Here is a 21,343-nt window from a genome sequence, read left to right on the forward strand (position 1 = left end):
TCCGGATCTGGGATGCAAAAGGATTTGAAGGTGTGCATGCTATCTGGCTCACACCAAATATCGTTCACCGTGAAATATACCGTGCTTAGAGTGAACAGTTTTTTAAATGTGTCAGTTATGTGTGCTTGTGTTAAGTTATTCATTTGGGATGCTGGCCATTGAAGTAAAAAGTAATGATTTTTGACACTACTTCATGCAGCAAGGCATTATCAGTATTAGGTGGCTGTGCTCATTTTGTTAATTTACAGTCAATCAAAAGAACACAGTAGAATACACTGAAAGATTTCCTCTGTTGATAACTATTAGGAACTAATACAGTTTTATAGTACTGTAGGAGTATTGGTAGTATTCTAACTTGTTCTGTGTTTCATTTAAATACATAATTTACTATTGAATTGAACAGTAGTTTGTGTCATTTATACCTTTTAATTATTTCCATGAAACTTTGGCTAATTGGGGCAACCATTTTATTGGGCCCAAATATACTAGTCCCGATGAGTTCCAATTAACTGGAATCCACTCTAGTTGTCTACTATTTTGTAAACTGACAATTGCTCTTAATTAACATTGCTAAGCAGAGCAGTGTAATAGCTTCAATGCAATGATTGTCTGTGTTCTGCAAAGAGAAGAGCTTGCTTTCCACATGTCTTGAACCTTGTTGCCGTTATGTCAAGATGTTGCTTTGTGCTGCAGCCGCCCTATATTAAAAGTAATTCATGCACATGCAACTCCTATTATTCAGAACTAAAATGAAAGCATATCATGTCTTAATCCAGAGAGACTGCAAAAAAGAGACAAAAGAAGGGAGTGAATTTCAGACAAGCCATCACAACAAGCCAAGTTTATTGTCAAGTGCGTTGAGGTTCAGGTCCAATGAAAAACTTGCTTACAGCAGCACGACAGGCACTTAGGTTCAGACAACACACAATGTATAAATTATACATACACGAAACAATGAAGATTAAACAATGGTGCAATAAGTCATTGAGTGCACAGTGCACAGTGGTTCAAGAAGTGATCCATAGAGTTCAGTTGCTGAATAGCGTCTGGGAGGATGATTCGAGAATCTGGTAGTTACAGGAAAGTTGCTGTTCCTGAACGTGGCAGTGTGGGACTTCAGGCTTCTGTACTTCCTGCCCAATGCTTAGCAGTAAGAAGAGGTGATGAGCTGGATGGTGGGGAATCTTGATGATACAAAACTCAGAGTTTACTAGGCAGCAGTGAACGCTGATCTGTTAGATTTTTTTTTAGACCTAGACTACCTACAGCAGTCACAGCAAGGTACTAGAAAGATAACTTCAGTGTCATCTCAGCAAAATCATCCAAGTTCATTGGAACTACCCAGAGACCAGCCATGCACCAGCATCTTCAGTGACCTCCTGCTCTCTCCAGCAATTCCCACATTGGCCCCATCATTCATCTCAGAATCCCTACAAAACTTGGGCTGAGGGAGGTTATCCTCAATTTTGAGAGTCTGTCTAAGAAGAAAGATGAAAAATTTCCAGCTGTTGGCTTGGAGCTATGTAGAGAGGTCTTATTTTAGTCTTCAATAACTAAAGTAATATCTATAAAGCATCTGTTTTCCTAATCATTTGAGTTTAATTTATTTAGTTGGTCTGCATTGCTCAAGTGACTAAGAAGTATCTTCCTATCATTGCTTTTCAGCTGGGTACAGAGTGGGCCGCTCCAGGCGAGTTTACTAAGTTCAGATCTCAAGTTTCCAATCCAGTCCAGTAAGTACATTATTTCATTCAGAGTCCACAGCGACTAGAGCAATGGCATCAGAATAAAGCAAACCATGTGACCTCAGTCTGAAAGCCTACTTTAGTCTCAGTCACGTAAACACGAGGAATTCTGCAGATGCTGGAAATTCAAGTAACACACATCAAAGATGCTAGTGAACGCAGCAGGCGAGGCAGCATCTCTAGGAAGAGGTACGGTCGACATTTCGGGCCGAGACCCTTCGTCAGGACTAACTGAAGGAAGAGCTAGTAAGAGATTTGAAAGTGGGAGGGGGAGGGGGAGATCCAAAATGATAGGAGAAGACAGGAGGGGGAGTGATGGAGCCAAGAACTGGACAGGTGATTGGCAAAAGGGATATGAGAGGATCACGGGACAGGAGACCCAGGGAGAATGGCCTTTGTCCATTCGTCCCCCCTATCCCTCCACACTGATCTCCCTCCTGGCACTTATCCTTGTAAGCGGAACAAGTGCTACACATGCCCTTACACTTCCTCCCTTACCACCATTTAGGGCCCCAGACAGTCCTTCCAGGTGAGGTGACACTACACCTGTGAGTTGGCTGGGGTGATATACTGCATCCGGTGCTCCTGATGTGGTCTTCTATATATTGGCGAGACCCGACGTAGATTGGGAGATCGTTTTGCTGAACACCTACGCTCTGTCGGCCAGAGAAAGCAGGATCTCCCAGTGGCCACACATTTTAATTCCACATCCCGTTCCTATTCTGACATGTCTATCCACGGCCTCCTCTACTGTAAAGATGAAGCCACACTCAGGTTGGAGGAACAACACCTCATGTTCCGTCTGGGTAGCCTCCAACCTGATGGCATGAACATTGACTTCTCTAACTTCCGCTAAGGCCCCACCTCCCCCTCGTACCCCATCTGTTACTTATTATTATACACACATTCTTTCTCTCTCTCTCCTTTTTCTCCCTCTGTCCCTCTGCCTAGACCCCTTGCCCATCCTCTGGGTTCCCCCCCCTCCCCCTTTTCCTTCTCCCTGGGCCTCCTGTTCCATGATCCTCTCATATCCCTTTTGCCAATCAATTGTCCAGCTCTTGGCTCCATCCCTCCCCCTCCCCCTCCCACTTTCAAATCTCTTACTAGCTCTTCCTTCCATTAGTCCTGACGAAGGGTCTCGGCCCAAAACGTCGACTGTACCTCTTCCTAGAGATGCTGCCTGGCCTGCTACGTTCACCAGCAACTTTGATGTGTGTTGCTTTAGTCTCAGTCATGTGTATTACAAGTACTAATGTCTGAAGTATATGCTGCTGGCCCCTATCATTAGCAATCACGTTTTCACAACATTTGAGTTAGGTTCAAGAATTAAGAAAGCATACACATTTGAATTTTTCTTATTTGTTCCAATAATTGTGAATCAGAGTGGTGACAACTATTGGCAGTGTTGATTATACATTATTTCTTGGGCTAATTTATCTGAGTCACCCACTGTATGAATTGTGCTGTTGTGAATTGCCTACAGTGGCTGCACGAATAAAGGAAGAAGCAAAGACGCATTAGAGAAACATCTTCTATGTTTTGTGCATTTATTTTGGTGTGTGGCTGTCACTTGTATTGTCACCAACAGAGTTTTGTCAAGAGAAACTCAGAGAAGATGCTGGGAGGTATTCAACTTACCACCCAGGTGCAAAGCTAGTGTTATGGATCAGTGTGATGCAAAAACAGAAAGAAGGAATGCAAAGATTTGCTTTGCAAATCAAACCATTTCCACATCAACCTTTCCAGATGGTGTGACAACCCAGGATCTTTTGCTGTGTGTTTTTTAGCCAGTGTCAGCCAGATGAGCACACACTGTCACTGTATGCTGCAATATACTGTATATTGCAAACTTATCTGTTTCTTATATTTGAAAAGGGGAGCTACTTTGATTCCAAATATAAACTATAGTCATATTTTCAGTAAAACAACAACTGAGGTTTGTGAAATATCCTGAAGCTTTCTGAGGCACATTGTGCCAAGAGAAGCACAAGTCACATGTATCAGTATTGCAATGGAATGGATGGAAATACAGAGGCATGAGAGAGGAGCTTGCTGTGGTGGATTGGAGGAGGATACTGGCAAGGATGACAGGAGAACAGATAGCTGGAGTTTCTGGAAATAGTTCATAAGGCGCATGATAGATATGTCCACAGAAGTTGTTCTCAAATGGTAGGGCTAGGCAACTGTGGCTGTCAAAGGAAGTTAAGGATCCCATAAAAGGACAAATAAGGTAGAAAAAGTGAGTGGGAAGTTGGATGATTGGGAAGCTTTTAAAATCCAACAAAAGGCAACTAAAAAAGCTTTTAGAAGGAAAAGGATGAAATATGAAGGCAAACTAAGCAATAATGTAAAGCAGGATAGTAAAAGTTTTTCAGTTATATAAAGAGTGAAAGGGAGGTGAGAGTTGATATTGGACCACTGAAAAATGATGCTGGTGAGGTAGTAATGGGGGACAAAGAAAAGGCAGGTGAATTTATTGGGTACTTTGCATCTGTCTTCACTGTGGAAGACACCAGCAGTGTGCCAGAGGTCTGTGAGGGTCAGGGAGAAGGAGTGAGTGCTATTGTTGCTACAAAGGAAAAAGTGCTAGGCAAACTCAAAGGTCTTAAGATGGATAAGCCACCTGGACCAGATGGGCTACATCCTAGAATCCTGAGAGAGGTTGCTGAAGAGATAATGGATGCATCGACCATGATCTTTCAAGAATCACTTGTTTCTGGCATGGTCCCGGAGGAATGGAAATGTCACTCCACTCTTTAAGAAGGGAGGAAGGCAAAAGAAAGGAAATTACAGGCCAGTTAGCCTCACCTCAGTGGTTGGGGAAGTGTTGGGGTCATTAAGCAGAAGATTTTGAGGTACTTGGAGACTAGTGATAAAATAAGTCAAAGTCAGCATGGTTTCTGTGAAGGAAAATCTTGCCTGACAAATCTATTAGAGTTCTTTGAGGAAGTATCAAGCAATGTAGACAAAGGAAAAGCAATAGATGTCATTTACTTGAATTTTCAGAAGACATTTGATAAGGTTGCTTAACAAGATAAAATTCTGTGGTGTCACAGGAAAGATATAGTGGCATGGATAGAGAAATGGCTGACAGGCAGGAGGCAGTGAGTGGGAATAAAGGGGGTCTTTTCTGGCTGCCCGTGACTGGTGGTGCTCTTCAGGGGTCAGTATTGGGACTGCTACTTTTCACATTGATTTGGATAATGGAATTGTTGGCTTTGTGATAAAGTTTGTGGATGTTACAGAGGGGCAAGTAGTGCTGAGGAAGCAATGCGATTGCAACAGGACTTAGGCAAATTGGAAGAATGGGCAAAAATGTGGCAGATGGAATATAGTGTTGGAAGATGCATGATAATGCGTTTTGGTAAAAGGAACAATAGTGTGATCTATTATCTAAATGGGGAGAAGGTTCAAACATCAGAGGGACTTAGGAGTCCTCATGCAAGACTCCCAGAAGATTAATTTACAGGTTGAGTCCGTGGTAAAGAAGACAGATGCAATGTTGGCATTTATTTTGAGGGGAATAGAATATAAAAGCAAGGAGATAATGCTGAGCCTTTATAAGACACTAGTCAGGCCACACTTGGAGTATTGTCAACAGTTTTGGGTTCCATATCTCAGAAAGGATGTGTTGGTATTGGAGAGAGTCCACAGGAAGTTCACAAGGATGATTCTGGAAACGAAGGGGTTAACATATAAAGAGCGTTTTGCAGCTTTGGGCCTGTATTCACTAGAAATTAGAAAAATACGGGAGAATCTCATTGAAACCTACAAGATGTTTGAAGGACTAGATAGGGTGGGTGTGGAGAGGATGTTTCTTATGGTGGGGGTGTCTGATCTAGAGGACACAGCCTCAAAATTGAGGGGTGACCTTTGAGAACAGAGAGTAGTGAATCTGTGCAATGTTCTGCCACATACTGTGATGCAGGCCAAGTCACTTGGGATGAGCCATGATGGAATGGCAGAGCAGACTCGATGGGCTGAATGGCCTCATTCTGCTCCTATGTCTTATCGTCTCATGGTCTTAAGAATCAGTGGTGGGGAAAATGATGCAGACACTGCTCTGATGTCAGCAGCATTCTTATTGATAAATGAGGGACAGTCAGAAAAACATCACTTAAAAGTATCAAACAACTATCAATGATGACGGAAGTAGTCAAGCAGTGCATTGAGCATCCATGATACCAGGCATATTCTCCTGCAGCTTTGCAGTATAAAGGAAGAACCAGTGTAGCCTAGAAAGGTCATTGTCACAAGGGAAGGGGATGCATTGATGAGTAATCAATACTCCTCAAGGAAAGCCATCCTTTCAATAAGTTCATTAAGATATCTGGAGTGATGGGATCTATTGACTTTGAAGGCCAAATACATTGATGGAATTAATAAACTCAAGATATTCTAAAGATGCTGAAAACCTTGAGCAACACACACAAAATGCTGGGAAAACTTGACAAGTCTTTGCAATCTTCAGGCACAGAGCTCGAAAACAGTGACGTAACGGACTTTTAAAATCATAAACCAGTGAGTTGTTTGTTATGTCTCCCTGCTTGCTGGGAAAATGGAGACACATCTTTCTCCCTTATTAAGGAGAGAGAACCTGCAGTATGTTGAATACTGGGTGAAACGCATAGTCTTTGGGGTAACTGCAAGTCTGTGTCTTTGCTATCGCTTTGCTCACGATGCTTTTTATTTGTCAGTGTGTGGAGGGGAGGTTGCTCGCTGCTGCTTACGTGCGGGAGGGAGGGGAGCTGGGGGGTACTTTGGGGTTCTTATGTTTAGCTGTCATTCATTCTTTAGGTTGGGTGAGAAGAAAAAGCATTTCAGGATATATGTTGTGTACATTTCTCTAACACTAAATTGTGCCCTTGAACCTTCGAACCTTTGAAGAAGTCAGGCAGCACCGATGGAGTGGAATCAACAGTCGATGTTTCAGGCCAAGGTCCTTCATCAGGACAGGGGTGGAAGGGAGCAGAAGCCAGGATTAGAAGGTGGGAATGGGAACTAGTTCAAGGTGGAGGGTGAGATCAGGTGAGGGGGAAGGTGTGTGGGTGGGGGAAAGTGGATGAGTGAGAAGCTGGGAGGTTATAGGTGGAAAGAGGGCTGAAGAAGGTATCCAGGAGGAGTGGACAAGAGGGTCATTGAAGTAAAGGAAAGAGGAGAGCACCAGAGGGGGGTGATGGGCAGCTGAGGAGGAGAGAAGGGCTGACAGGGCAAGCAGAATGAGGAATGAGAAAAGAGAGAAGGATGGAGTAGGGAGAAATTACCGTAAGTTCGAGAAATCAACATTCATCCCATCAGGTTGGAGACCATCCAGAGGGAATATGAGATGTTGCTCCTCTAATTTGAGTTTGGCCCTAGCATGGAATTAGAAGAGGCCATGGACAGGCATGTCAGAGGGACACTGGAAAGTTCAATTGAAATGGATAGCCACCAGCATGTGAATGTCATTGGCAAGGCTGACATTTTATGGCCATGTCTAATTGCCCTTTGGTAAGGTGAATTGTTGGCTTGAATTTCTGCAGTCCTTGTGTTTAAATACTCCTACGTAGAGTTCCAGGATTACAGTGAAGGAATATTATCAGGTCAGGATGATGGGTGACTGGGAATGAAATTATGCATTTAGCTGCCCTTCTCCTAAGCGGTAGAGCAGGTGAATTTAGGATGTGCTACTGAAGAAGCTTGGTATGTTACAGCTTTGCATCTGGGAGACGATACAAACAGCAGCTGCAGTGAACCATTGAAATTGTTTTGTATTGATGATGCTGGGCTACTTGAGTAACTGAAGAGTATGTTACCAAACTTCTGACTTATGCCATGCAGTTGGTAGAAAAACTTTGGAGAATCAGGAGATGAATCACTTTGACTACAGGATACTCAGCCTTTGATACGTCCTTGCAGGCAATGTATTGATTCGGGTGATTCAGTTGGATTTCTGATCAATGGTGATTCCCCCAGATGGCTCTTAGTGGGGCACACAGAGGTGGTAATTATTTTTGAATGTCAGAGATGGGTGATGAAGCTCACTCTTGAAAGAACATAGAGCATAGGGCAATACGGAACAGGAACAGGCCCTTTGCCCCACATTGCCTGCACCGAATGCAGTGATGAATTAAACAGCCTGTATGTGATTCATATCTCTCTATTTCCTGCATGTTGACCTAAGTTTCTAAAATGCCACTATTGTTTCTGCTTTCACCACTACTTCCCAGCAGCCCGTTCCAGATACCTGCTGCTCTCCATGAAAAAAGATAGCATTTCCTGGCACTTCCTCGGTCATGAATGTTACTTGCTGTTCTCCTGAATGTGGTTCAGTACTTGCTGAGATCTGGCATTGACAACTTCATTATCAGAATCAGGTTTAATGCCACTGATATAGTCATGAAATTTGTTGGTTTACAGCAGCAGGACAATGCAGTACATAAAAATCGTATAAATTATGATCAGAAATATGCCAATTACAAAAATTAAATTATGTAAGTGGTGCAAATGAGTGTAAAAATAGTGAGGTGGCTTCATGGGTTTATTCATTGTCTGTTCAGAAATATGATGGTAGAGGGTCAGAAGTTGCTCCTAAAATGTTGTGCACGTGCCTGTACCACCTCTCCGATGGTATTCACAAAATTCTCTGCAGATGCTGGGGTCAAAGCAACACGCACAACACGGTGGAGGAACTCAGCAGGTCGGGCAGCATCTGTGAAAAACAGTCAACGTTTCGGTCCGAGACCCTTCATCAGGACTGAAGAGGGAGGGGGCAGGGGCCCTGTAAAGAAGGTGGGGGGAGGGTGGGAAGGAGAAGGCTGGTAGGTGCCAGGTGAAAAACCAGTAACGGGAAAGATCAAGGGGTGGGGGAAGGGAAGCTGGGAGGGGATAGGCAGGAAAGGTGAAGAAGGAATACGATGAAGCACAATGGGTAGTAGAAGGAGGCAGAACCATGATGGAGGTGACAGAACCATGCTGGAGGAGGGGGCAGAGTGAAACTGGGATGGGGGAAGAGACGGGGAGGGAATTATCGGAAGATGGAGAATTCAGTGTTCATGCCAAGGGGCTGGAGACTACCCAGACAGTATATGAGCTGTTGCTCCTCCAACCTGAGTTCAGCCTCATCATGGCAGTAGAGGAGGCCATATATGGACATATGCGAATGGGAATGTGAAGCAGAGTTGAAGTGGGTGGCAACTGGGAGATCCTGTCTGTTGTGACAGACGGAGTAGAGGCGCTTGTCAAAGTGGCCCCCCAGTCTGCGTCGGATCTCACTGATGTAGAAGAGGCCACACCGGGAACACTGGATGCAATAGATGACCCCAACAGACTCACAAGTGAGGTGTTGCCTAACCTGGAAGGACTGTTTGGGGCCCTGAATGTTGATGAAAGAGGAGGTAAAGGGACAGGTGTAGCACTTAACGCTTACAGGGTTAAGTGCCGGGTGGGAGATCCGTGGGGAAGGACGTGTGGACCAGGGAGTCACAGAGGGAACAATCCCTGCGGAAAGCGGAGAGGGCTAGAGAGGGAAATATGTGCTTAGCAGTGGGGTCCTATTGAAAGTGGCAGAAGTTGCAGAAGATAATGTGCTGGATCCAGAGGCTGGTGGGGTGGTAGGTGAGGACAAGGGGAACTCTGTCCCTGTTGTGGTGACGGGAAGATGGGGTGAGGGCTGAAGTGCGGGAAATGGAGGAGATACGGGTGAGGGCATCATTGACAACGGCAGAAGGGACACCATGATCCTTAAAGAAAGAGGACATTTGAGATGTTCTGGAATGGAAAGCTTCTTCCTGGGAGCAGATGCGACAGAGGCGGAGGAACTGGGAATAGGGAATAGCATTTTTGCATGTGGCAGGGTGGGAAGAGGTATAGCCAAGGTAGTTATGAGAGTCAGTGGGCTTATAGAAGATGTCAGTGGACAGTCTGTCTCCAGAGATGGAGACCGAGAGATCGAGAAAGGGGAGAGAATTATCCAAGATGGACCAAATAAATTTGAGGGCTGAGTGAAAGTCGTTGAAATTGACGAGCTCAGCATGGGCACAGGAAGCAGCACCAATGTAGTCGTCAATGTAGCGAAGGAAAAGTTGGGGAGCAGTACCAGTATAAGTTTAGAGCATAGACTGTTCCACATAACCAACGAAGAGGCAGGCATAGCTGGGGCCCATGCGAGTGCCCATAGCTACACTCTCGGTCTGAAGAAAGTGGGAAGAGCCAAAAGAGAAATTATTAAGTGTGAGTACCAGTTCCGCCAACCGGAGGAGGGTGGTGGTGGTGGGGAACTGATGAGGTCTATTGTCCAGAAAGTAGTGGAGGGCTTTGAGGCCTTCTTGATGGGGAATGGAAGTGTATAAGGATTGGACATTCATAGTGAAAATGAAGCGGTCGGGATCGGGGAACTGGAAGTCATTGAAGAGATGGAGGGCATGGGATGTATCTCAGATGTAGGTGGGGAGGGACTGAACTATGGGTGACAAAATGGAGTCCAGGTAGGCAGATACAAGCTCGGTGGGGCAGGAGCAGGAAGAAACTATGGGTCTACCGGGACAGTCAGGCTTGTGTATCTTGGGGAGGAGATAACACTGAGCCATACGGGGTGTGGGAATTATGAGTTTTGTGGCTGAGGATGGAAGGTCTCCAGAGATGATACGGGAGACAATGGCTTGAATTCCTTCTTCACATTTCCTGCCGATCCCCTCCCTACTTCCCCTACCCCACCCCTTGATCTTTCCCCTTACTGGCTTTTCACCTGGCACCTACCTGCCTTCTCCTTCCCACCTTCTTTCTAAGGCCCCTGCCCCCTCCCTCTCCAGCCCTGACGAAGGGTCTCAGCCTGAAACATTGACTGTTCGTTTCCACGGATGCTGCCCGACCTGCTGAGTTCCTCCAGTGTGTTGTGCGTATTGCTTTAACCCAGCATCTGCAGAGAATTTTGTGTTTACGATTTGCTACTCCACTGCGAAGTCTCTTCGAGGTATGCCTACCCTGAAGAAGTTTAAATCTTCTGCTCGACGGGAATTCAGTGAGTCTCTCTGTCACTGCTCCCCCTCTGTGATCTCCGCCTCTGTCCGACTCTTCGACTACATCCTGACTCAGACCCACTACTACAGCCACGTCTCCTTCCTGGGAACGTGTCTCCACTGCCATCTTGTACTGCAGGGATTCCAGCTCCGCTTCCAGGCCTCCCAGTTCAGGCCCAACGAGGATCCCAGGTACCTCAGTTTTATTGACCGCTGCTCCCTCCAGATTCTCCGCGCCACGCTCACTGCCATGCGGAGATACCTACGGGCCCTGTCCTGCTCGCTGTCACCACTCCGGGCCTCGCTCTCCACTGTCTGCCATGAACCTCCCCTACACTTCATTCTCGTCCAGATTCACGCCTCCAACCGTCATTTCTTCTCCTTCCTCGCGTCCAAGAAGGACCACAAGCTCACCCGCCTGGAGCTCACGACGACGGCCGCTTCTAGCCCGGGCTCGGACCCTGACCCCTTGGACCTCGACTCCTCAGGCCGTAGGCAGGCTGAAGACCCATCTACCTCTGACCCTGACCCTGTGTGGAACCACGACCTCCCAGACATGGGAACCAGCCCCTGGCGGGCCATGGACTCACTTGCTTCCGACTCGGATCTCGGTTCTGACGTCCTGCAGGCCACAGCCTCCGCCAACCCCAGTTCCAGATCCAGCTCAGACTGTGTCCTGACCCTCTCCAGACCGAGACCGCTCTTACTTCTGCTGGGTCCTGAAACTCATCTTATTCCTCCACTACCCTCTATCCTCCCTACGACTCCCAACCTTCCCTCTACCCCTCATCCCCCCTCCATTCCTCTGACTCCTCATCTTTCCCTAACCCCGCTCTCCCTGAACATCCCAACCCTCCTCCTGAGACCTCCCACCCTTTACCCTCCTCTGATCCCAGCCCCAACCCTTGCCGTGTCTTCACTATCCTCTCTGACCTTCCCCCCCCCCCCTCTGAGGCAGAACATTCTGTCCTTAGCAAGGGCCTTAAGTGCATCCAATGACTTGGCCTCCACAGCCACTCATGGCAACAAATTCCACAGACATGCCACCCTTTGACAAAAGTAATTTCTCCACATCTTTGTTCCTTCAATCTTGAAGTCGTGCCCTCTTTTCCTGGACTCCCCTACCATGGGAAATAACTTTGCCATATCTAATCTGTTCAGGCCTTTTAACATTTGGAATGTTTCAGTGAGATTCCCCCCCCCTCCATTCTCCTGAACTCCAGGGAATACAGCCCAAGAGTTGCCAGATGTTTTTCATCCTGTAACCCGTTCATTCCTCGAATCATTCTCGTGAGTTTTCTCTGATCGATGGGAGAAGGCAGCTTAAATTGTTTGGCATGGACTTGGTGGGCTGAAGGGCCTGTTTCTGTGCTGTACTTTGCTCAGACTCTGTGACACTATCTGAGAACCTGCCTAAAAAGCTAGTTTTATTTTTACATGTATATTCAATATTGATACTTTTTTACGTGAGATTACACCAGTGAGGAAATGCTTTTATCCTGAAAATTGAAGACAGATACAAAAGGTGAAAGTATTTTTGAAAAACAAAATTCCGCTGGAAAATATCGTGGCTTGTGTAACGAAACATCTTTCTTTGATGGTAGGACGACATAGAAGATTCATTACTCATTTAAAATGCAAACAGGGTTTCATCCACCATCAGCATTCGTGGTAAAAACAAAATAATTAGTGTATTTTCGTTGCTGATTGGAAGAATATTATATCAATAAAGTATCTCATTCAGAGCTTTAAAGTAACTTTATTTTTCATAAACACCTGTAACATTAAGTTTAGCCTATAATACCTATAACATGTTAAAACCTAAAGGTTGACTATATATTAAAATAATACTAAAAAACCATTAGTAGCTAATGGAATCCACGGAGTCTGAGGGCCTGAGGGAAATGCAAATCACATAGGGGAAACAAGCAGGAAAAATTCCTAACATGGGAAGGTGACTTTGACCTTCTGCATGGGGTAGGGGTGGACTTGGGGGCTGCTGTTGGAGACCATGAGGGAAGTGGTACCCTCTCTCCCTGGCGCTCTGCCGTGACACACTCCTAGATGGATGCTGGACCATCTGCTCTCTCTTGTTCATGCTGCAGCTCTCTGCTTTAGTTTGGAGAGCCCATGGATCCAATGCCAGGCCTCGTTGGCGTCGGAGGCCACCAGATCCAAGTTCTTTCTCGTGCCCTTAAATACGACTGTGAAACAGCTGTCGGTGGGTATCTCCGTGGCGTACCGCTTCATTCCCTCCGGCTGGTGACCTGGTCTCAACTCCTTGATGTCGTCCATGGAGACTGCAAAGGGTCGGGTGAGGGGAGAGAGTAAAACAGCAGCAGAGATCAGAACAAGAGATTCAGTCACGGATTCACAAGCACAAGAGATTCTGCAGAAGCTGGAAATTTAGAGTAACACACACACAAAGTTATTTATTCACAGCACTTCATCTATTTAGAGATACACTGTGGGACTGGCCCTTCTTCTCCAAAAAGCCACATCGCCCAACACCCCACCTATTTAACAGCAGCCTAATCACAGGAAAATTTACAATGATCAATCAGCTTTCTTTGAACTGCAGGAGGAAACCCACATGGTCACAGGGAGACTAAACAAACTCCTTACACACGGCGCTGGTATTGAACTTTGAATTATTACCTGCCCACTCCCTGCCCCCCATCCCTGACCGAGCAGCAACAACATCACATGAACCACTCTGCTATTGTGGTGCCCTAAAAAGCTGGAGGAACTCTGCAGGTCAGGCAGCATCTATGGAGAGGAATAAAGAGTCAACACTTCAGGCCAACATCCTCCATCAGGATGAGTCCTGCAGACGGGTCTCAGCGTGTGTGTGTGAGTGTAAACAGTTATGGATGCTGCCTGACCTGCTGAGTTCATTCTGCGTTTTGTATATGTTGTTCTACCATCTGTAGAATCTCTCTCTCTCTCTCTCTCTCTCTCTCTCACACACACAATGCTGGAGGAACACAGCAGGGCAGGTGAATTGTCCTGTGATTTGTCTGGCGTTAAACAGGTGGACCGCTGGGTGGTGTGGTTTATTGGGCCAGAGGGACCTGTCTGCATTCGATCTCCAAATAAAATAGAATCAATAAACGATAGAATCCAGGTCACTGGCACAATGATGCAGTAACTCTACTGGCCTCAGCGTGGTGTCATACCAGGAATCAAGGACTAATCCCTGCACTTGTTGGTGCCCAAGACAATTTTTTTTTGACTTTTTCACAAATTTGGCTTCTGGCTGACTTCAGGATCTTTTTGGAATTGTACCACACCGTCCAACAGTCTTCATTCAGCTTATAAAAGTGTGATTTCATCCATGAGCTGGATTTGATCTTCAGCATGTGAGTACCCTTGAGCATGGTGGCAATATCGCCGTCCTTTTTGAGGCCTTGGGAGGAAGACAGAGAGGACGCATCAGAAGGAGTGATGGCAGAAGGGAAGTGGAGGGTGGGGGGAGTAGGTAGTGAAGGGGCTGTGGAAGGGAGGGAAGGAGTGATGGAACAGACAAGTGGAGAGTGAGGGTCTGGTGAGGCAGGGGTAAGTAGTCAGGAGTTAGGAAGATAGGGGAGAGCAGTGGAGGACAGAGGAAGGGTGTTAATGAGTAGGAGAGGGGAAGGTATTGTAATGAGCGGAATAGAACACCAGAGCACACCACAGGCCCTTCAGCCCACAGTATTGTGTCAAACTTTTAACCTGTTCTAAGATCAACATAACCCTTTCCCCAGATAGAGCACTCCCTTTTTATATCATTCATGTGCTCTGTACAGGTATTTCTTAAATGTACCTAATGTATCTGCCTCTACCACAACCCCTGGAGTGGTTCCCCACACACACCACTCTCTGTGTACACTCCCTGCTATTTGCCATTACCACCCTGGGAAAATATCTCTGGCTGTCCACTCGATCTATCTTTATTATGACCCCATACACCCATCTCAAGTCCCCTCTCACCCTCCTTCACTCCAAAGAGAAAAGCTCTCGCGTGCTCATCCTGTCCTCATAAGACTACATGAGGATGGGTTAAACTAGTCCAGGCAGCATCCTGATGAATCTCCTCTGCACAATCGATACGAGGAAGGGGGGAAGCTTTCAACTGAACTTGGAGGAACTCCATGGTGTTTTGGGGAGAATGTACAAACTCCTTACAGAGAGCAGTGGAATTGCACCCCGACTGGTGATCACTGGCCCTGTGGAGCGTCGCACTAACTGCTTCTCCACTGTGCCGTACCAGTGGCAAGGGGAGTGAGATAATTAATGTGGGTGGGAGACTGCAGGTAAATAAAGGATCTGTGAGGTCATGACATGTCATCGAGAGAGCTGCACAGAAACAGGCCCTTTGGCCCATCATTTCAATGATGTCATCGATACTAGCCCCAGAAATCAGCATTTGATCAGTAGCCTTCCACAACGTGGATATTCCAGTGCCCCAAAGTCTTTGGAATGCAGCCTGCTTTATATAAAAAAATGATACAACAATTATGCTATACATTTATTTTTACCTTCATCGACTTCACAAGATTGTGGATTCCAGCCTTCTGTGTTTCCTCCAGGACCAAGCGATTGCTCTTTCCATTTCCCTATGTTCATTGACCCATCTTCAGGCACCAATTCCCTAAATCTGAGAACTCTTCTGCAGGCTCTGCATTGCCCCCTTCCACTTCTCTGCCCTACTCTTGGCTGTCCCCTTTGGAGTTTTGTTTGCCACTTCCTCATTCACTTCCTCTCTCCAGCCAACTTCTCCAGGAATCTCTTTCTCTTGCCCATCAATTTTATTACCCTGCTTTTGCCCACTTGCACATTGGTGAAGTCACCCGACCCACCTCCCATCCTCTCTTCATCATTCTGCTCCTGCTGATCTCTGATGGTTCCTTTGCCCTTGCATCCATTTTCCTCCCTCTTATCTTCTCCATTCCAGTGTTCGTCCACTGGACTTAGCTCCAGTTCAGTCGCCTCTGTTTGGATATGCCCAAGAGCCGGTTCGGGACTCAGCCTTCGATCTGCCAGAGCCGGTTCGGGACTTAGTCTTAGATCTTCCAGAGCCAGTTCAGGACGTAGCCTTCGATCTGCCAGAACTGGTTCAGGACTTTAGCCTTCGATCTGCCAGAGACGGTTCCGGACTTAGCCTTCGATCAGGAGGGATAGACATGAAAGAAAAGGAGGTGGGGTGGTGTTGCTGGTTAGAGAGAAGATTAACGCAATAGAAAGGAAGAACATAAGCCGGGAGGATGTGGAATCGATATGGGTAGAGCTGCATAACACTATGGGGCAGAAAACACTGGTGGGAGTTGTGTACAGGCCACCTAACAGTAGTAGTGAGGTTGGGGATGGTATTAAACAGGAAATTAGAAACGTGTGCAATAAAGGAACAGCAGTTATAATGGGTGACTTCAATCTACATGTAGATTGGGTGAACCAAATTGGTAAGGGTGCTGAGGAAGAGAATTTCTTGGAATGTATGCGGGATGGTTTTTTGAACCAACATGTCGAGGAACCAACTAGAGAGCAGGCTATTCTAGACTGTGTATTGAGCAATGAGGAAGGGTTAATTGGCAATCTTGTCGTGAGAGGTCCCTTGGGTAAGAGTGACCATAATATGGTGGAATCCTTCATTAAGATGGAGAGTGACATAGTTAATTCAGAAACAAAGGTTCTGAACTTAAAGAGGGGTAACTTTGAAGGTATGAGACGTGAATTAGCTAAGATAGACTGGCAAATGACACTTAAAGGGTTGACGGTGGATATGCAATGGCAAACATTTAAAGATTGCATGGATGAACTACAACAATTATTCATCCCAGTTTGGCAAAAGAATAAATCAGGGAAGGTAGTGCACCCATGGCTGACAAGAGAAATTAGGGATAGTATCAATTCCAAAGAAGAAGCATACAAATTAGCCAGAAAAAGTGGCTCACCCGAGGACTGGGAGAAATTCAGAGTTCAGAAGAGGACAAAAGGGTTTAATTAGGAAGGGGAAAAAAGATTATGAGAGAAAATTGGCAGGGAACATAAAAACTGACTGTAAAAGCTTTTATAGATATGTGAAAAGAAAAAGATTGGTTAAGACAAATATAGGCCCCCTACAGACAGAAACAGGTGAATTGATTATGGGGAGCAAGGACATGGCAGACCAATTGAATAATTACTTTGGTTCTGTCTTCACTAAGGAGGACATAATCTTCCAGAAATAGTAGGGGACAGAGGGTCCAGTGAGATGGAGGAACTGAGCGAAATACATGTTAGTAGGGAAGTGGTGTTAGGTAAATTGAAGGGATTAAAGGCAGATAAATCCCCAGGGCCAGATGGTCTGCATCCCAGAGTGCTTAAGGAAGTAGCCCAAGAAATAGTGGATGCATTAGTGATAATTTTTCAAAACTCGTTAGATTCTGGACTAGTTCCTGAGGATTGGAGGGTGGCTAATGTAACCCCACTTTTTAAAAAAGGAGGGAGAGAGAAACCAGGGAATTATAGACCGGTTAGCCTAACATCAGTGGTGGGGAAACTGCTAGAGTCAGTTATGAAAGATGTGATAACAGCACATTTGAAAAACGGTGAAATCATCGGACAAAGTCAGCATGGATTTGTGAAAGGAAAATCATGTCTGACGAATCTCATAGAATTTTTTAAGGATGTAGCTAGTAGAGTGGATAGGGGAGAACCAGTGGATGTGGTATATTTGGATTTTCAAAAGGCTTTTGACAAGGTCCCACACAGGAGATTAGTATGCAAACTTAAAGCACACGGTATTGGGGGTAAGGTATTGATGTGGATAGAGAATTGGTTAGCAGACAGGAAGCAAAGAGTGGGAATAAATGGGACCTTTTCAGAATGGCAGGCAGTGACTAGTGGGGTACCGCAAGGCTCAGTGCTGGGACCCCAGTTGTTTACAATATGTATTAATGACTTGAATGAGGGAATTAAATGCAGCATCTCCAAGTTTGTGGATGACACGAAGCTGGGCGGCAGTGTTAGCTGTGAGGAGGATGCTAAGAGGATGCAGGGTGACTTGGATAGTTTAGGTGAGTGGGCAAATTCATGGCAGATGCAATTTAATGTGGATAAATGTGAAGTTATCCATTTTGGTGGCAAAAACAGGAAAACAGATTATTATCTGAATGGTGGCCGATTAGGAAAAGGGGAGGTGCAACGAGACCTGGGTGTCATTATACACCAGTGATTGAAAGTGGGCATGCAGATACAGCAGGCGGTGAAAAAGGCGAATGGTATGCTGGCATTTATAGCAAGAGGATTCGAGTACAGGAGCAGGGAGGTACTACTGCAGTTGTACAAGGCCTTGGTGAGACCACACCTGGAGTATTGTGTGCAGTTTTGGTCCCCTAATCTGAGGAAGGACATCCTTGCCATAGAGGGAGTACAAAGAAGGTTCACCAGATTGATTCCTGGGATGGCAGGGCTTTCATATGAAGAAAGACTGGATGAACTAGGCTTATACTCGTTGGAATTTAGAAGATTGAGGGGGGATCTGATTGAAACGTATAAAATCCTAAAGGGATTGGACAGGCTAGATGCAGGAAGATTGTTCCCGATGTTGGGGAAGTCCAGAACGAGGGGTCACAGTTTGAGGATAAAGGGGAAGCCTTTTAGGACCGAGATTAGGAAAAAGTTCTTCACACAGAGAGTGGTGAATCTGTGGAATTCTCTGCCACAGGAAACAGTTGAGGCCAGTTCATCGGCTATATTTAAGAGGGAGTTAGATATGGTCCTCGTGGCTAAAGGGATTAGGGGGTATGGGGGGAAGGCTGGTACAGGGTTCTGAGTTAGATGATCAGCCATGATCATACTGAATGGCGGTGCAGGCTCGAAGGGCCGAATGGCCTACTCCTGCACCTAATTTCTATGTTTCTCTTTTCTATGATCTGCCAGAGCCAGTTCAGGACTTAGCCTTAGATCTGCCAGTCCCTGTGATGAGATCCCCTGCTCATTTCCTCCATCCCCTGATTCTGTACTCCCCTCCTCCATATTCTGGCTTCTAACCTCCAGGTCCACAGTGTTGATTCTCTTGACCGGTTGTCCAGAGCCAGCAGCAAAGTCCCCTGGCTTCAATTCCTCAGTGTTGGGCTTCACTTCACAATCTACTGGTTGGGCTGTGCCGATTACCGGCTTGGCCTTCACAGCTTGGGGGCACTTCTTGACGAATGTCTGGCAGGCCCACCAACCGATGATGATGGTAGCGCTGACCATCGACAGCCAAGGAACGCCAGCCGGAATAGTTTGCAGAATTCCATTGACTTTGTGCGTAATTCCAAGAAAATCTTGATGAAGCAGGTCAGCATCTCAAGGAGACTAGCCTCTCCTTGTGCACTCAGATGAACTGCACTCAGTTGGCAGTTTCTTGTGGTCAGTTACTGGTCATAATGACTTCACAATCCATCTCATTATGATCAAGCATGTGGCTGCAGGAAAATACAGGTTGTTATGGATACAGAGGCGCATAACAGAAAACATCCCCCCCCCCCCGGACTCTTCTGCATTTCTCACTGCCTCAGTAAAACAGCCGGCACAATCAAAGACACCTTCTTTGATTCCCCGGTTCACTGGTTCGAAGCCACCAAGGAGAACGTCAAGAGATTCTTCATCCGCAAGGGTATCCAGAAAGCAAGGCAGGAGCAGAGAGAACTGCGTAAACTCCAGACAGAGTTGCAGCAACTCCTCCTTCTGCAGTCGAAGGGGGTGGATGTCAGGGAGGAATTACGACAGGTGAAGGGCCGGCAAGCCCAGCACCTCGCCGCCGAATCCTCCAAGATCATCTTCCGATCAAGGGTCCAAACCGTGGAGCAGAACAAGATGTGCTCACGCTCCTTCTTCCAAAAGGTGCACAGGGGGAGCTCTGTGATCCACAACCTTAAGGAGGAGGACGGCTCAGTCGCGTCCTCGCAGACCGACATACTGAGGATTTGCAAGTCCTTCTATGCCGGTCTGTACGACGAAAACGCCACAGAATCCACAGCCTCCCGCAACTTCTTGTCGTCTATCACGCAGGTCTTAGACGAGGGCAAGCGGGAGAGTCTGGATCAGCCACTGACCCTGGACGAATTGACAGGTTCCTTTGGGTCGGGTAAGATTCCCGGAAGCGACGGCTTACCTGCTGAGTTGTACTCGGCTCTGTGGACCTGGATGGGCCCAGACCTGCTGGAAGTGTACAATGCTATGCTCCTGGCCGGCAGTATGTCAGAGTCCATGAGGAAGGGCATCATCACCCTCATCTAGAAGCAGAAGTGGGAGAGGGAGGACATTCGAAATTGGAGGCCCATATCCCTCCTGAACGTGGATTACAAGATCCTGTCCAAGGCTATCGCCAACAGGGTCAAGTCTGCTCTGGGACAGGTGATCCACCTGGACCAAACCTGTGCTGTACTGGGCAGGAAGATCTCAGACAGCCTCGCGCTGCTGAGGGACACCATCGCCTACGTGCAGGACAGGGGGGTGAACGCCTGCCTAGTCAGCTTGGACCAGGAGAAAGCCTTTGATAGGATATCGCACACGTACACGGCGGACGTGCTCTCCAAAATGGGATTTGGGGAGGGAATCCGGAATTGGATTAGACTGCTCTACACAGACATCCGTAGTGCAGTCCAGGTCAACGGGTGGGAAACAGAAAGCTTTCCCATCAGGTCTGGAGTCAGGCAGGGCTGTCCCCTCTCCCCTGTCTTGTTTGTGTGCTGTATAGAGCCTTTTACGGAAACCATCAGGAGGGATGAGGGCATAAGAGGGGTGACGCTGCCAGGCAGTGGAGGGACCCAAGTGAAAACCTCCCTGTACATGGACGACGTCACCGTCTTCTGCTCTGATCCGAGGTCAGTTCGCAGGTTGATTGGCACCTGCGAACAGTTCGAGCTAGCGTCGGGGTCAGGGTCAACCGCACGAAGAGCGAAGCCATGCTCTTCGACAACTGGCACGACCGATCCAGCGTCCCCTTCACCATCAGGTCTGATCACGTGAAGGTGTTGGGGATCCGGTTCGGAGGGGCCGAGGCGTGTAGGAAGAACTGGCAGGAGCGGACTGCCAAGGTGAAACAGAAACTGGGACTGTGGGGAGGGCGCTCCCTGTCGATCACGGGCAAGAACCTGGTCATCAGGTGTGAGGTGCTATCAGGGCTGCTGTACTTGGCGCAGGTGTGGCCCGTCCCCCGCTCCTACAGCTCAGAAATCACCCGAGCTGTCTTCAGATTCATCTGGGGATCCAAGATGGAGCGGGTGAGACGGACCGTCATGCACAAGTCCCTGGACAATGGGGGCAAAAACGTCCCCAATGTCGCCCTTACCCTGATGGCCAGCTTCGTGTGTGGCTGCATCAGGCTGTGCGTGGATCCCAGATATGTGGGCACAAAGTACCACTATGTGCCCAGGTTCTACCTGTCGCCCTGGCTATGAAGGATGGGTCTGGCCCCTTTCCCGCGCAGCACCCCTGTCAGCTGGTCGTTGCCTCCATACCTGTCCTTCGTAGAAAAATTCTTCAAGGCCAACGCATTTGACCACAAGGCCATTAGACAGTGGTTGGCACGTAATGTCCTGCAGGCGCTGCAGGAGAAGGACGAGATGGACTCGATGGGGTGGTTCCCTGAGC

General features: G+C 47.0%; 1 protein-coding gene across 1 annotated transcript in view; it reads left to right on the forward strand.

The window, feature by feature from the left end:
- The window catches only part of LOC140205083 (N-acetyl-beta-glucosaminyl-glycoprotein 4-beta-N-acetylgalactosaminyltransferase 1-like), an 872,662-nt gene that overhangs the window by 536,781 nt on the left and 314,538 nt on the right, over positions 1–21,343 (forward strand). The window contains exon 7 of the mRNA XM_072272248.1: positions 1,666–1,733. Within this exon, the coding sequence (XP_072128349.1) occupies positions 1,666–1,733 (68 nt within the window). The remainder of the gene's footprint in view (positions 1–1,665; positions 1,734–21,343) is intronic.

The sequence above is a fragment of the Mobula birostris genome, chromosome 11, assembly GCF_030028105.1.
Source record: "Mobula birostris isolate sMobBir1 chromosome 11, sMobBir1.hap1, whole genome shotgun sequence".
NCBI lineage: Eukaryota > Metazoa > Chordata > Chondrichthyes > Myliobatiformes > Myliobatidae > Mobula > Mobula birostris.